This window comes from Equus przewalskii, chromosome 7 (assembly GCF_037783145.1).
Source record: "Equus przewalskii isolate Varuska chromosome 7, EquPr2, whole genome shotgun sequence".
NCBI classification, from domain to species: domain Eukaryota; kingdom Metazoa; phylum Chordata; class Mammalia; order Perissodactyla; family Equidae; genus Equus; species Equus przewalskii.
This window is the reverse complement of record NC_091837.1, coordinates 16,935,617-16,948,979: the sequence shown is the minus strand read 5'-3', so window position 1 is coordinate 16,948,979 and position 13,363 is coordinate 16,935,617. Positions and strand designations below refer to the sequence as shown.

Genomic DNA, 13,363 nt, shown 5'->3' with positions numbered 1-13,363 from the left:
AATGGTTGCCAGGGGATGGAGGGCAGGGAAATCGGGATTAACTGCTAACAGGTACAAGGTTTTGTTTGTACGTGTGGTGACGGAAATGTTCTGGAATTAGATACAGGCAATGGTTGCACAACATTGAGCACATACCAAAAATCATTCAATTGTATACTTTAAAATAGTTTAGATGGTGAATTTTATCTCAACTTTTAAAAATCTAAAAAGTGTAAAGCTGAGGCAGCCACAGTAATATCAGAGAAAAGAGTTTTCAGGGCAAGGAAAATTACCAGAGATAAACAGTAACTTTACATCATGATAAAGGGTCAAGTCACCAAGAAAATAGCCATCCCAAATATGTATATATTTAACAAAACAGCTCAAAATAAATAAAGCAAAAACGGATGGAAATGGCCAAATCCACAATTATAGTAGGAGATATTAACACTCTTCTTTGTATAATCAATAAAACAACTTGAGGGAAAATCAGCAAGGATATAGAGCATCTAAAACAATACCATCAACCAAGTGGATCTCACTGACATGTACATCACACTGAATATCAGCACCAGGGTACACATTCTTTCCAAGTCCACATGTTACATTCACCAAGACAGAACACAGCCTGGGTCATAAAATAAACCTTAAACATTTTAAGAGAACTGAATACAAAATGCATTCATTGACCATAACTGAATTAAAGTAGAAATCAGTAACAGAAAGATATCAGAAAACATCCACAACACTTGGAAATTAAACAACACACCTCTAAAGAATACATGAATCCTCATGTAAAGAGGAATCCTCAAAAGAAATTAGAAAATACTGTGAACTAAAGAGAAATGAAAATATAACATATCAAAATTTGTGGGATGCAGTTAAAGTAGCCCTTCAAGGGAAATTTACGGCAATAAATACTTAGAAAAGGAGAATGGTCTCAAGTCAACAATCTAAGCATCCACCGCAAGAAAATAGAAAAAGACAAGCAAAATAAACCCTGAGCAAGGAGAAGAAAGGAAATAAGAACAAAAATCAATAAAACTGAAAACAGAAAAACAAAAGAGAAAATAAATGAAGCCAAAACCTATTTCTTTGTAAAAATGGATAAACCTCTAGCCGGACTGACAAAGAATAAAAGAGAAAAAACACACATTACCAACATCAGGAATCTTTGAAAGAGGGACATCACTACGGATCCCACAGACACTAAAAGGATAAAAAGGGAATACTACGGCATCTCTATGTATGTATATTCAACAATTGAGACAAAATGGACCAATTCCTTGAAAGCCACAAACTATCAAAATTCACCCAAGAATAAATTTAAAAACTGAATTTGTAGTTAAAAACCTTCCCCCCAAAAAATCTCTAGGTCCAGATAGTTTCACTGGTGAATTCTACCAGAATTTAAAGCATTTAAACATAAAATAACAACAGTTTTACACAATCTCTTCCAGAAAATAGAAGTGAAGGAAACAGTTCCCAACTCACTTTATGAGGCCAGTATAACTCTGATACTGAAACTAAATGAAGACAGTACAAAAAAGGAAACCACAGACAATATCCCTTATGAACATAGACACGAAAATACTCAACAAAATACTAATGCATCAAATCCAGCAACATATTAAAAGAATAATATAGCAACATAATAAAAGGATAATACTGCTTTTTGGGTTTCTCACAAAACACTTTCTCCAAGTCAGATAAGGATAAAAACACAAAAAGTGGCATCTACACTTGCTCTGCTCCTAATAATAAAAACAAAGCCACTGGATGCCCCACTTGATGGGTTCTTTTTTATATCCATTTGACTCATTACTCCAGTCTAGGCCACCCAACCCTGCCCAAGAATCATCCCATGCCTTTGTGGATGGGCACACAGAGAAACATTCATGACTATTTCTGATTGGCATGATACTCTGGGTAGGAGAGGTGCACAGGCAAAGGGAAATTCACCATTGTCAATGACCCCAAATTCTGGAATTCCATAGGAATAGAATTCACAGAGGACAGAGCAGGAAGATGGTGCCTGCAAAACTTGGGTCAGATACTTGTCAGGAGTCTGGGGGCATGGCCATCTCTTGTCTCTACCTGGTGGATTCCAGATCTAGATGCAAACTCTTCTTGAAACTATTTTCTCAGCTAAAGGAAGGACTGGCCTCATTCTCTCTTCTCCAGTAAGCAGAACCAAAGGATACATGTCATCAGAGGGCAGATCCAACTCAACAGGAGGAGGAGAATTCTAACCATTATAAAACCCCAAATCAAAAGGATGCCTTGTGAAAGGACCTGAATAGACATTTCTTCAAAGAAGATATACAAATGGCCAATAAGCACATGAAAACATGCCTCACACATCATTAGTCATTACGGATATGCAAATCAAAACCACAATGAGATACCACTTCATACCAACCAGGATGACTATAATTTTAAAAACCCCAGAAAACAGGAGCTGTTGGCAAGGATGTAGAGAAATTGGAAGCCCAGTGCATTGCTGGCGAAAATGTAAAATTTCCAGCCCCTGTGGAAAACAGTATGGTGGTTCCTCAAAAAATTAAACATAGAATTACCATATGACCCAATAATTCCACTCCTAGATATATACCCAAAAGAATTCAAAGCAGGGATTCAAACAGATACTTGTACATCAGTGTTCACAGTAGCGTTATTCACAATAGCCAAAAGGTGAAAATAACTCAAGTGTCCATCAACAGACACCCGGATAAACAAAATGTGGTGTATACATACAATGGAATAGTATTCAGCCATAAAAAGGGATGAAGAAGTGATACATGCTACACCATGGCTAGACCTTAGAAACATTACGCTAAATGAAAAAAGACAGTCACACAAGGTACATAGCATATGTCTCAACTTATATGAGACACCTAGAACAGCCAATTTCATACAGACAGAAAATAGAATACAGGTTACCATTCGGCTGGGGGCAGGGGTAGTTATGGTTTAAGGGTACAGAATTTCCATCTGGGATGACAAAAAAGTCCTGCAGGTAGAGAGAGGTAATGGTTGCACAACATTGTAAATGTACTTAATGCCACTGAATTGTACATTTAAAATGGTTAAAATGGTAAATTTTATGTTATGTATATTTCACCACAATCAAAAAATGAATTTTTTGAAAAGCTGCCTTGTGAGGTAGTGCTCACCACAAATCACCAGGCCAAAGCTGGACAGTGGGCAAGAGGTGGGCCTAAAGAACCTCTTAAGGGCCCTCCCACCTTGAGAGGATATGCTTTTCAAGCACTTGGATATCACAGCTTGACTTTTCTCTTCACCACATAATCTTAAGACAAGGGCAGGAGCTGTAAGGCCCAAGCCCATAACTGGTACTTTGTTATCCAGCTCAGAGTTGTGATGCGCACATGGTTTAAAGACTAAAGCCTGCCAGGCGCTGATGGGAAGTGAGTCATCTGTGGGCGAATTCAAAGATCCAGACCTGGTATCAGAATCTTGTTCACTTATGTCACCTGCAGCCCAGCAGGTGTGCCATTATCCCATAGAAGGCTTCTATGGGTTTCTTCTTCTCATGCCTTGCTACATGAGTCCCTGCCTCTCACACACTGGGGACCCAGTTAACATTCACCGAATCAATGAATGATACCCTCAAGGTTGGCACCTTCCCGGACGTCTGAAATACCCCATCCTCCCCCTGCCAATCCATAGGGAGTATGATCAAAACCACCAAAGTTAACAATTATTAAGCATTTGCCATGTGCTGAGCACTCTGCTCAGTTCTTTAAGGCATTATTCCATTTAATTAGCATAACAATCCTCTGTAAAATTATCCCAATTTCCTAAGCAAGGAAACTGAGGCTCAGAAAGGAGAGCTTATTTGCCCAAGGGTACTTAGCTAGTAAACCCTGAACTCAGGATTGACTCAGACTGCAACCCAAGCAGACTGACTTTGGAGCCCATGCCCTCCTAACCACTTGGCTATCCTGCTCTGAGCACCCACCCAAATTTCCAGGGGCTCAATTAAGTTATTATTCCTGAGTCTTCATCTCACTGTTCTACTGGTCCAGGGAAACTGAAGGCATCGGTCCTTGGACCGCATCCACGCAGCCATAATCAATGACTGCCACATAACTCCAGGGGGCCCATATTTTCAGTCTTTATCAAGAACAAGATTTCTATTAAGGCAAAACAGAGACATCACCTCAATGCTCAAAAGCAGTACTGTCCAATTGAAATATACAGTGAGCCACTTACGTAATTTAAAATTTTCTAGTAGCTGCAGGGGAAAAGGAATAGGATTCAGGTGAAATTAATTTTAACATATTTCATTTAACCCAATATAGCTAAAATAGCATCATTTCAACATGTTGTCAGTAAAAAACACTACTAATGAGGTAGCTTACATTCTCTTCTTCATACTAAGAGTTCGGCGTCTGGTGCGTATTTCACACTAACAGCACATTTCAATTAGAACCCGCCACATTTCATCTGGTCAATAGTCAATGTGGCAAGTAGCTACCATACTGGACCTCTCAGGTCTAAATGTTTCCCTCTGTTTGTCTCATCCTCCTTGTCTCCGTGGACGCCCTACTTTGCCTCCCCCAGTTCTGTATTTCGCTTCAATAGTTGTCATCTCTAACAGTCACCAGTGAAAGCATCTGAGTGACAGAGGATGCCATCCTTAGGACTCTCATTAATCCCGCCGCTGAGACCTCTCATCCACCATTATCGTCTGCACTTCCCCTTTGCTCTCTCTCTGCTCTCATCTTCCTTTCTTCTCTTCCAGGCCATGCCACCTTTGGGGAATCCACGGAAGAGCAATAAAGCTCTTCCCGGATCTGTGGCTGCCTTGATTTGCAGTTTGGGTCAAATCAGTGACTCTAAACCTCAGTAAACTCACTTGTAAAACAGGAACGACCACTGTTGTGGTCACTACCCACGGAAGAGTTGTTCCAAGGGTCCCAGAAACGCTGCTGAAGAAAATCATTCTACGCTTGGACTTTCTCCTCCCATTTCTGTCCCTCTTCGCTTCCCATCCCTCGGCGTCTCCGTCCTCCCTCCCGGCTGCCATGTGCCCTCGTCTTCCTCAGCTTCGGAACACCTTCCCATTCCCCAGCTCCAGGAAGCACACTGGGGGTGAGGAGGAAGGTCAGGTCCCAACAGTTGGGGCCCAGTGGGTAGGAGCCCAGTAAAGGACCCATTCTCTGGAAGAGGAGGAAAACTCCCCAGTTTTCTGCCCATTGGAGAAAGGGAGATCATAAGCTCCCAGGTAGAACCCACTCCAAAAACCTAGAGGGGGTAGTGAACCCTCCAGAAATAACTGTTGCCATCGACTCAAAATTGCGAGACCATCTCCCACCCATAACATTACGAGAGCAAGTCAGAAGGAAGAGGCTAGGTCTTCACAGGCTGGCCATGTGTGTGGAAAACCAAGTGCTCCTCTTGTGACTGCAGGTTCCAGATCCTTCCAACTAGAAACAGGAAAGAGGAGATTCCAACCTGAGACCACTGCCTCCTTAACCCTGAGCTCTCGGTCGTCCAAACACAGGCGACCAAAACATAAAATAAAACATAAACCCATACTGAGGTTATGGGAAAATGGGCCCCTTCTCCCACTGCTAGTGAAGGGCAATTTGGCAAAACCTTTCAAAAGTCCTGAAACTTTGCATATCCCTGGAGACAGCGATTCCACCTCTAGGAAATGAAGACAAGGATTACTACAAGCCACGAGGATGTCTACTACAGTATTATTTATAATAATGGAATTATAAACATACACATCTGACAATAGAATTTTAAATAAATTATGGTACATCTATGTAATACTATGCAGCCATTAAAAATAATATTTAATAATATGAAAAGATGTCCCTGACATATTAAGTGAATTTCCTTCCTCTGAGCTCCTGGCCCACATCCCCAACTGTCTGCTTGACAAATGTAACATGTCCAAACAGGACTTGACTGTCGAGTCCAACCTATACCGCTCTCAGTCTTACATTTCAAATTATGGCACCTTCCGCTTCGGCGGCCCAGGGTTCACCGGTTTGGATCCCAGTGCGGACATGGCACCACTTGGCAAAAGCCATACTGTGGTAGGCGTCCCACATGTAAAGCAGAGGAATATGGGCACAGATGTTAGCTCAGGGCCAGTCTTCCTTAGCGAAAAGAGGAGGATTGGCAGCAGATGTTAGCTCAGGGCTAATCTTCCTCAAAAAAAAAAAGAACAAATAATGGCACCACCATTCACTCAGTTCTTAGGCCAAACACCTAGAAACAATCCTTAATTCCTTATTTTCCTTTATTCCCTACATCCGATTCATGAGCACTTCCCATCCACTTACCTTTTGAATCCAGCCACTTGCCCCATGCCCCCAACCATCATACTAGTCCAAAGCACACTCTTCCCAGCTTTGACTTCCACACGAACCCCCCCAACTTGTCTCTGCCTGCTCCCAACTTTACCCCCTGCAGTCTATTTTCTGTCTCCCCCTGGGCCCCTCATCCTTTTCCCTCTCACTCCACTCCAACCACAGTGGTCTCCTTGCTGCTCTGATAACATTCGAGCACATTCTCACCCAGGAAATTTGCATTTGCTGTTTCCTCTGTCTGATGGCATTCCCCAGATATTTCACGGCTAGCCTCCTCGAGTCGGTTAAACCTCCTCAAGGGGGCTTTTGCTGATCACCCATACTCCTCTCTCTCCTTTCCAGGCTCTTTGGTTTTATTTTGGGGTTTTTTCATAGCTGTGGTACACTGGGTACATCAGATTGTTCATCGGCCCCCAGTGAACCACACCCCCAGGAATTCATACCTTTAGATAGTAACTTCCACATTGACTCTGGGCTTATCCACGTAACTTGCTTTAGCCAATGGGACATTAGCAAAGGTTATGGAAGCAGAGGCTTAAGAGAGGCTGTGCACTGGGGCTTATCTTCCTGGACCCCTGCTGCTGCCACCATGTAAGAAATCTGGGCTGTCCTGCTGGAGAGGACACGTGGAGGAGAACAGAGGTGCCCCAACCAACCACCAGCATGCCACCAGCCGTGTGAGCCAGGCCATCTTGGACCATCCAGCCCCAGTTGAGCCACCAGATGACCACACCACATAAGCGACCCGGGCAAGATCAGCAGAAGTGGATCATCCACCCTATAGATGAGGGGTCAGCAAGCTACAGCCCGTGGGCCAACTCTGCCCCACCACCTGTTTTTGTAAGGCCCAAAACCTAAGAGTAGGTTTTACATTTTTAAATGTCAAAAAAAAAAAAAAAATCAAAAGGAAAATAATATTTCGCGACACGTGAAAATTCTATCAAATTTGAATTTCAGGCCCATAAATGAAGTCTTATTGGCAAATGTTCCTTTACCTATTGGCCGTAGCCGCTGCGTGCTACAACAGCCAAGGTGAGTGGTTGCCATGGAAACCGTATGGCCCACAAAGCCTCAAGGATTTGCTATCTGTCGCTTTACAGAAAAAGTTTGCTGGCCTCTGCTGCAGGCTGTCATCAGACCAACCTTTAAACATCTTTTTTATTGTAGTCACTCCAAAATCTTTGAAGATTTCTATCTCCTCCATCAAAGGGATGAAATTTTGTTGGTCTGACTCCCCTGTCCTTAGGCAGACCCCAGGAGTCCGTGACACAGCATGAAAATGCCTTCATCTGGCTTGTTGTTTCTGCCCAGCAAGCTCTCCCCAACCGCTGCAACCGAAACCCTCCCCACCCTTCACTCCACTCAGGGTCCCCAGTTCCCCAACCAAGAAAGCTTCCCTAACTGCTTTGCCAAATGTTTCCCCGGGTGTATTCTGTGGAACATCAATCCCGAGAGAGAGCCTTGGAAAAAGGAATTATTGCAGCCTCTACCCTCCCTTAGAGGCACCATGCACATAGATGGCATATTAAAGGCTCTGAGAAGTCCTGCAGTAAATATGTGTTTCCCTTTGCTTAACTCAACCTTTCCCAAATGTATTAACCATAGAATTCATTTTGTCCACGGAATACTTATTGACCACCAGCATCTAGTACAGTGCCTGAATTTCAGCATTTGTTGAAAGAATGAGAAATGCTAACATCCCACAGACCTAGGGTTCCACAGAACATACTTTGGAAATGCCGTTCAAGCTCTTTCTTCTCTCGCTCTGATCTGAGCTGTTCCCTTCCGTGGCAGCTATTCCATACCAGGTAATGCTAATCACCATCATCATCATAGCTATCATTTATTTAGCGCCTGCAGGCACTGTGCCAGAAATAACACTAGACCCTTGAAAACATCATCTCTTTTAATCTTCACGACCACTCTGAAGTAGATAATATTATTCTATCATTGTCATTTTGCCAAAAGCTAAACTGTGGGTCAGAAAATTTAAGTCACTAGCCCAAGATAAAGGAAGTAGAGGGGCCGGCCCAGTGACATGGTAGCTAAGTTCGTGCACTCTGCTTTGGCGGCCCGGGATTGAACGGTTCAGATCCCGGGCCGGGACCTAAACACCGTTCATCAAGCCATGCTGTGGCAGGCATCCCACATATAAAATAGAGGAAGATGGGCACGGACATTAGCTCAGGGCCAGTCTTCCTCAGCCAAAAAAGAGGAGGATTGGCAGCAGACGTTAGCTCAGGGCTAATATTCCTCACCAACAACAAAAAAAAGTAAGTAGAAAAGCTCAAATTCAAAACTACATCGGTGCATCTCCAAACCTCATGATCTCTGTTCTCCACCAAAATATCTCCCGATAACATCCTGTGGCCAACATGCGGCTGTCCACCCATACCCCTGCGTGCCTGCCTCCATGCCAGAAGAACCCCGATTTTATACAGAGTGGCAACAGGTCAACCCAGGCAATGGATCTCGACCCATCTAAACCAATCATGCCGGTGTTCCCCCTTCCCCACCTCCCAGCCTTGCAGCTTGGACGAGCCATTTGACCCAGTTCTGGCCAGGAAGACACAACTAAACATCTTCTGTGGGGCAGGGAGGAGGAGGAGAAGCCAAACAAAGATAGGAACGCTTGATTCCTTCACACTCACCCAGTCCTCCTCCTGCCTGCCTTGACCTGGCCGTAAGGTCGACAGCTCCAGGAGCCATCTTGCAACCATAAGGAAGAGGCCATGAGAATTTGCAAAGACATCAGCCCTGATATTATTAACTTACTGAGCCAACCCAAGCAGCTAAATACCTCCAGCCTTCTTGCCACATGAGAAAAAGAAACCATTATTTGCTTAACCACTGTGGTAGGACTGACCATTTCATGCAGCTGAACACATTCCTAATGGAGCCACACGCTGTCTCCCATATTATTCACTGTTTGGACTTTCTCATTATTTCATATATATATATATATATATATATATATATATATATATATCAGTAGCCTTGTCTCCCTAACCAGGAAGTACGCTTCTTGAAGATAAGGCCATGTTGTACATTCTTGTTCCTACAGGGGTATATGCACGATACTAAATTTGGCTTATTATCAAGGTGTTCAGGGATGGTCTGTTTCTTTAGTGTTGGTCAGCAAGGAGTCATCACCAACAGCTGAAACATGACATCCATCTCCTAATAGATTAGTATTTCTCAAAATATCAGTACGAAAATACGCATCAGAAACCTTGACTATTTATTAAATGCAGATTCCCGGGGCCTCATCCAATCCCAACTGAATTAGAACCTTGGGGGTTAGAGGCCGAGAACGTACATTTTTAATAAGCTCCCCCAGGTGGTTTTGATATACAAAATTTGACAACTTAGGGATAAAAAAAACCCCTGTGGATCCAAAGCCCACGTGAGGTTTGGCAGGACTTGACTGGACCCCAACTCACCAGCCCCTCCCTCAGCGGTCCCACTCTAGCCCTACAGACCTGGGAAGCCTAAACTTGCATGATTGCTGGAGACCCTTCCCTGGGCAATACGGACAAAATGGTTGGCATGGTCTGTGGCATACTGGGACTAGGAAACCAACAAACAGATGCATTCTCAATAACTTCAACCTCCCACTAAACCAATGACTCCATCCATCAGCAGTTTAAAAAGAAAACCACTACGCAGAAAAGAAGCCACAGAATCCAGGGCCCACTGCGACAATCACCATTGTCCAGGGAGTTATCAGAGGATGGAGCACGCTGAAGAGGAAAAGAAAACTTGAGAAACTTGCACAGCAATACACAAACTAGCATTTGGGACTCCTGACTCAGAGGACCAGAAGAGACCTCAGGTCGCCCTCTGGGGTTATTCATTTATTTACTGTATGCAGTTCTGAACAGAATATTATCTTGGTCACTGCTCAGACAGACAGAAGGCTGGGCCAGGGCATCCCACACTTTTTCTCCCAGCAGCAGAATCCTAGACTAGACTGCTCTCCCCAAGCTCTGAAAAAGAAAGTACCTGTGCCTCCTAACAGAATTTCCACTCCTCTTACACCCCTTGACATTCATCTTATTTCATTTCTGAGGATCATTTTCCCAGATGACAGGTGCACACAGACATGCACCGGAGGGTAGCAAACAGCATATTCAACACACACACAACTCCACTTTCAAACTGATGACCTTCCTGCAGGCTGACATCTGGCTAAATTTAAAACCACGGAGGAAAAAGAAAGACTTGAAAGTGAATCAGAGAGAGGTGCTCATCCAGGCTAGAACAGAGGCTAAAAGATTCAGTAGAGATTGAAGAGTTCAGGCCTTAGAAACAGAGGGAAGCTCCCAGCACTGCACATGCCCACTCCACCACAGGGAGAACCCCTGTTCTTTGCTCCCAGCCCCACTGCCAACACCCTCAGCAAATGCCAGCAAATGGGAGTCCCCAAATTTAATCAAGCCATGTGTACAGCTGGGCCAGTTTGAGGGAGGGAAGTGAGCTGAACCCTTCAGACGTTTCAAGCAAGGTGCATGCCCACTGATTACATGGACACAGGCATCAGGCATTTTCTATGGCTCTTGAAACCTTCCTCCTTTGACCAAATGGCCTTTCGAAGAAATAACTTCTGCCACCTCCTTCCTGAGTAACTTTGCATCCATCCCAGCCCTGCAAAACGGCTTCAAGCTCCCCCTTAAGTTCTGTTGGAGAGAATGTTACAACAACCCAAAGATAACTCCTCCTCCGGACCCCTTTCCTGATGGTCCCACCGAGACTCAAGAGTATTTTCCCGCACCACTTGTGTGTGCTGTTCCCGGAATTATTATTTTTTTTCATCTTTTTACACGTTTTAGGCCTGCAACAGCTCCCTGCATCAAAATGATTTGATTGGAAGTGGGTAGCTCAATGGGGAATTCTTTTCCATGCATCTTGCCTCCTGACATGTACATCACCGGAAAAAAAACAAAATCCAAGGAGCAAAAGGGGCGCTGGGAAGGAGGCCGAGAGAAGAAAAGGTCTGTATTTATAGGCAGCCCCATTCTGCGAGCAAAAAGCACCTTTGACCACCTGCAGAATGCGCAAGGTCACGTGGGCTCTCTGCAGCGTCTTAATGTCTTAGCCGGCACACAAGCCCCCTTGGCATATAAACAAATCCACAAGCGGAAAACAGAGAGAACTCACTCCTCAGAGAGGAAGCCAATGATACTAACAGCCGCAAGAATAATAATAAAGAATACCAATGACTACTACTACCATCACCCAGCCAAGCGAAGACGACAGCAGTACAGTAAAGGGCCACCCAGTGCAGGCTTTGCAAGAATCCACAGAAAACCACATCGCACCCCCCTTGCTGCCCTCCACTCCCCCCACCCCAAACAGAATCAAAGGAAAGGGGACGGTGGGGAGAAAGGGGAGGGAAGCAAGGATTGCTTTCCCCACTAGGCAACACCTACCTCCAGGGTCCGGATTTCTTTTTGTGTGAGGTCGTTGGAGGTAGCACATTTGGTCCTAAGCCCTTCCAGGTTGGAGATGCTCAGGTCTATCATGTTTTGGACCAACTCGCACTGCTGTAAGGCTTTTTGCAAACTCAGAGGCTGCTGCTCCTCGCTTTTCGTCATGTTTTCCTCATCCATCGCTTGCTCTGCAAGCCCCCTTCCCTCCTCCTCCTCCCAGAGAGAAAAAAGGGGGGGGGGAGGTAGTCTACCCCCTCCGCCTCTCCAACCACTGCGACTTCTCAACAATGTCTCATGAAGAAGAAACCCAACATCTCACACAGGGTTGAGGGGGTGGGGGTGGGAGGAGGGGACAAGAACCAAAATTTATTATTTTATTTTGGGGTATCAAGCCGACTCCATTAGAATGTCTTCTCTCTCTGAGTCTCTGATCCCTGAAAAGGAGAGATGCTGTTTCTCAGAAGCAAACCAGGTGATGTGATGCTGTCTGTACACTTAGGGAGGGGAGGAGGAGGAGGAAAAGGAGGAGGAGGAGGGGGAGGAGGGGGAGAAGGAAAATAGCGCTCACTCTTTACACACCGGCTCCGTGAAGGACAAAATTATATATTTTTGGCTGGCTTGCTTTTATGTCAAAAAAAATCTGGTTTGCCCCCCTCCCAGTTGCAGTGACAAGGCATTGTCCACCGTTTGGGGTGCTTTAGCGCGTTCTCAAGATGCTGTCTGCATTGCTCCCGCGGCTGCGGCGGCGACTGCGGCTGGCTGCTGTCTCCTCCTCGCGCTGCTGCTGCTGCTGCTGCCGCCGCCGGGCTCCGGGGGTGACGGCTGCTGCATTCGCTCCTGCCTCGCTCCACACCGACATCTTGCCTGTCAATCAAAGGGGGGTGGGGGGAGCGAGGGAGTGCCGGCGAGGGATGGCGAGCGAGCGAGGGACCTGCAGGGGAGCGGGTTGGTGGAGAGGCGCCGTGCGCGCATCCGCCCCAGCCGGCCCCGGCCCAGGCGCGCCAGGGACCCGCCGGAGGAGGCGCGCGCAGGCTCGCGCACCTGGCCGGGGCAGGGGACGGCTCCCAGCGGGGACAGGGGGAGCCGGGGGCGGGATTTCGAGGGGATGCGGAGCTCGCGTGGCAAAGTGAAATTACTACCGGGCGTGCGTGCGAGCGAGCGGCCGGCGGGCGGGGGCGTGGGGGAAGCGCGCGCGCGGCGGGCCGAGGCTGCTCCCGGGGGCGGTGGAGGTGGCAGGGAGGGTGCCAGAGCGCGGAGGCCGGCGAGGGGGCGGGGAGAGGGACTCGGTGGCGGGGAGGGGGTGGGGGCCACTACTACAGCGGCGCTCTCGCGAGAAGAGGCCGGAGTACGGCTCAGCAGGTGCGCTCTGGCTGGGAGCAGGTGTGCGCCCAACTTTAAAACCCTCGGTGCGTGCGGGAGAAACGTCAGCGTGAACCTGGGCACGTCCTCTCTGGCTTTCTGGCTCGATAAATGTGTGTGCGTGCCTGGCTTTTCGCTCGTTTGTCCTTTCTTGTTACTGGGGGAAAATAAAACAAACCTGATGATCTTCCATGAGCTATAGGAAGCTGGGCCTGGCGGAATTGGTACCCTGGCCTG

At 46.2% G+C, this 13,363-nt stretch overlaps 1 protein-coding gene across 3 annotated transcripts in view; it reads right to left on the bottom strand.

Moving 5' to 3' along the window:
- Window positions 1-12,919, bottom strand: part of KSR2 (kinase suppressor of ras 2) — a 387,205-nt gene extending 374,286 nt beyond the window's left edge. For all 3 annotated transcript variants that reach the window (XM_070627136.1, XM_070627133.1, XM_070627135.1), the window contains exon 1: window positions 11,768-12,919. In XM_070627136.1, the coding sequence (XP_070483237.1) occupies window positions 11,768-11,947 (180 nt within the window). In that variant the 5' untranslated portion in view covers window positions 11,948-12,919. The remainder of the gene's footprint in view (window positions 1-11,767) is intronic.
- Window positions 12,920-13,363: the final 444 nt, after the last annotated feature.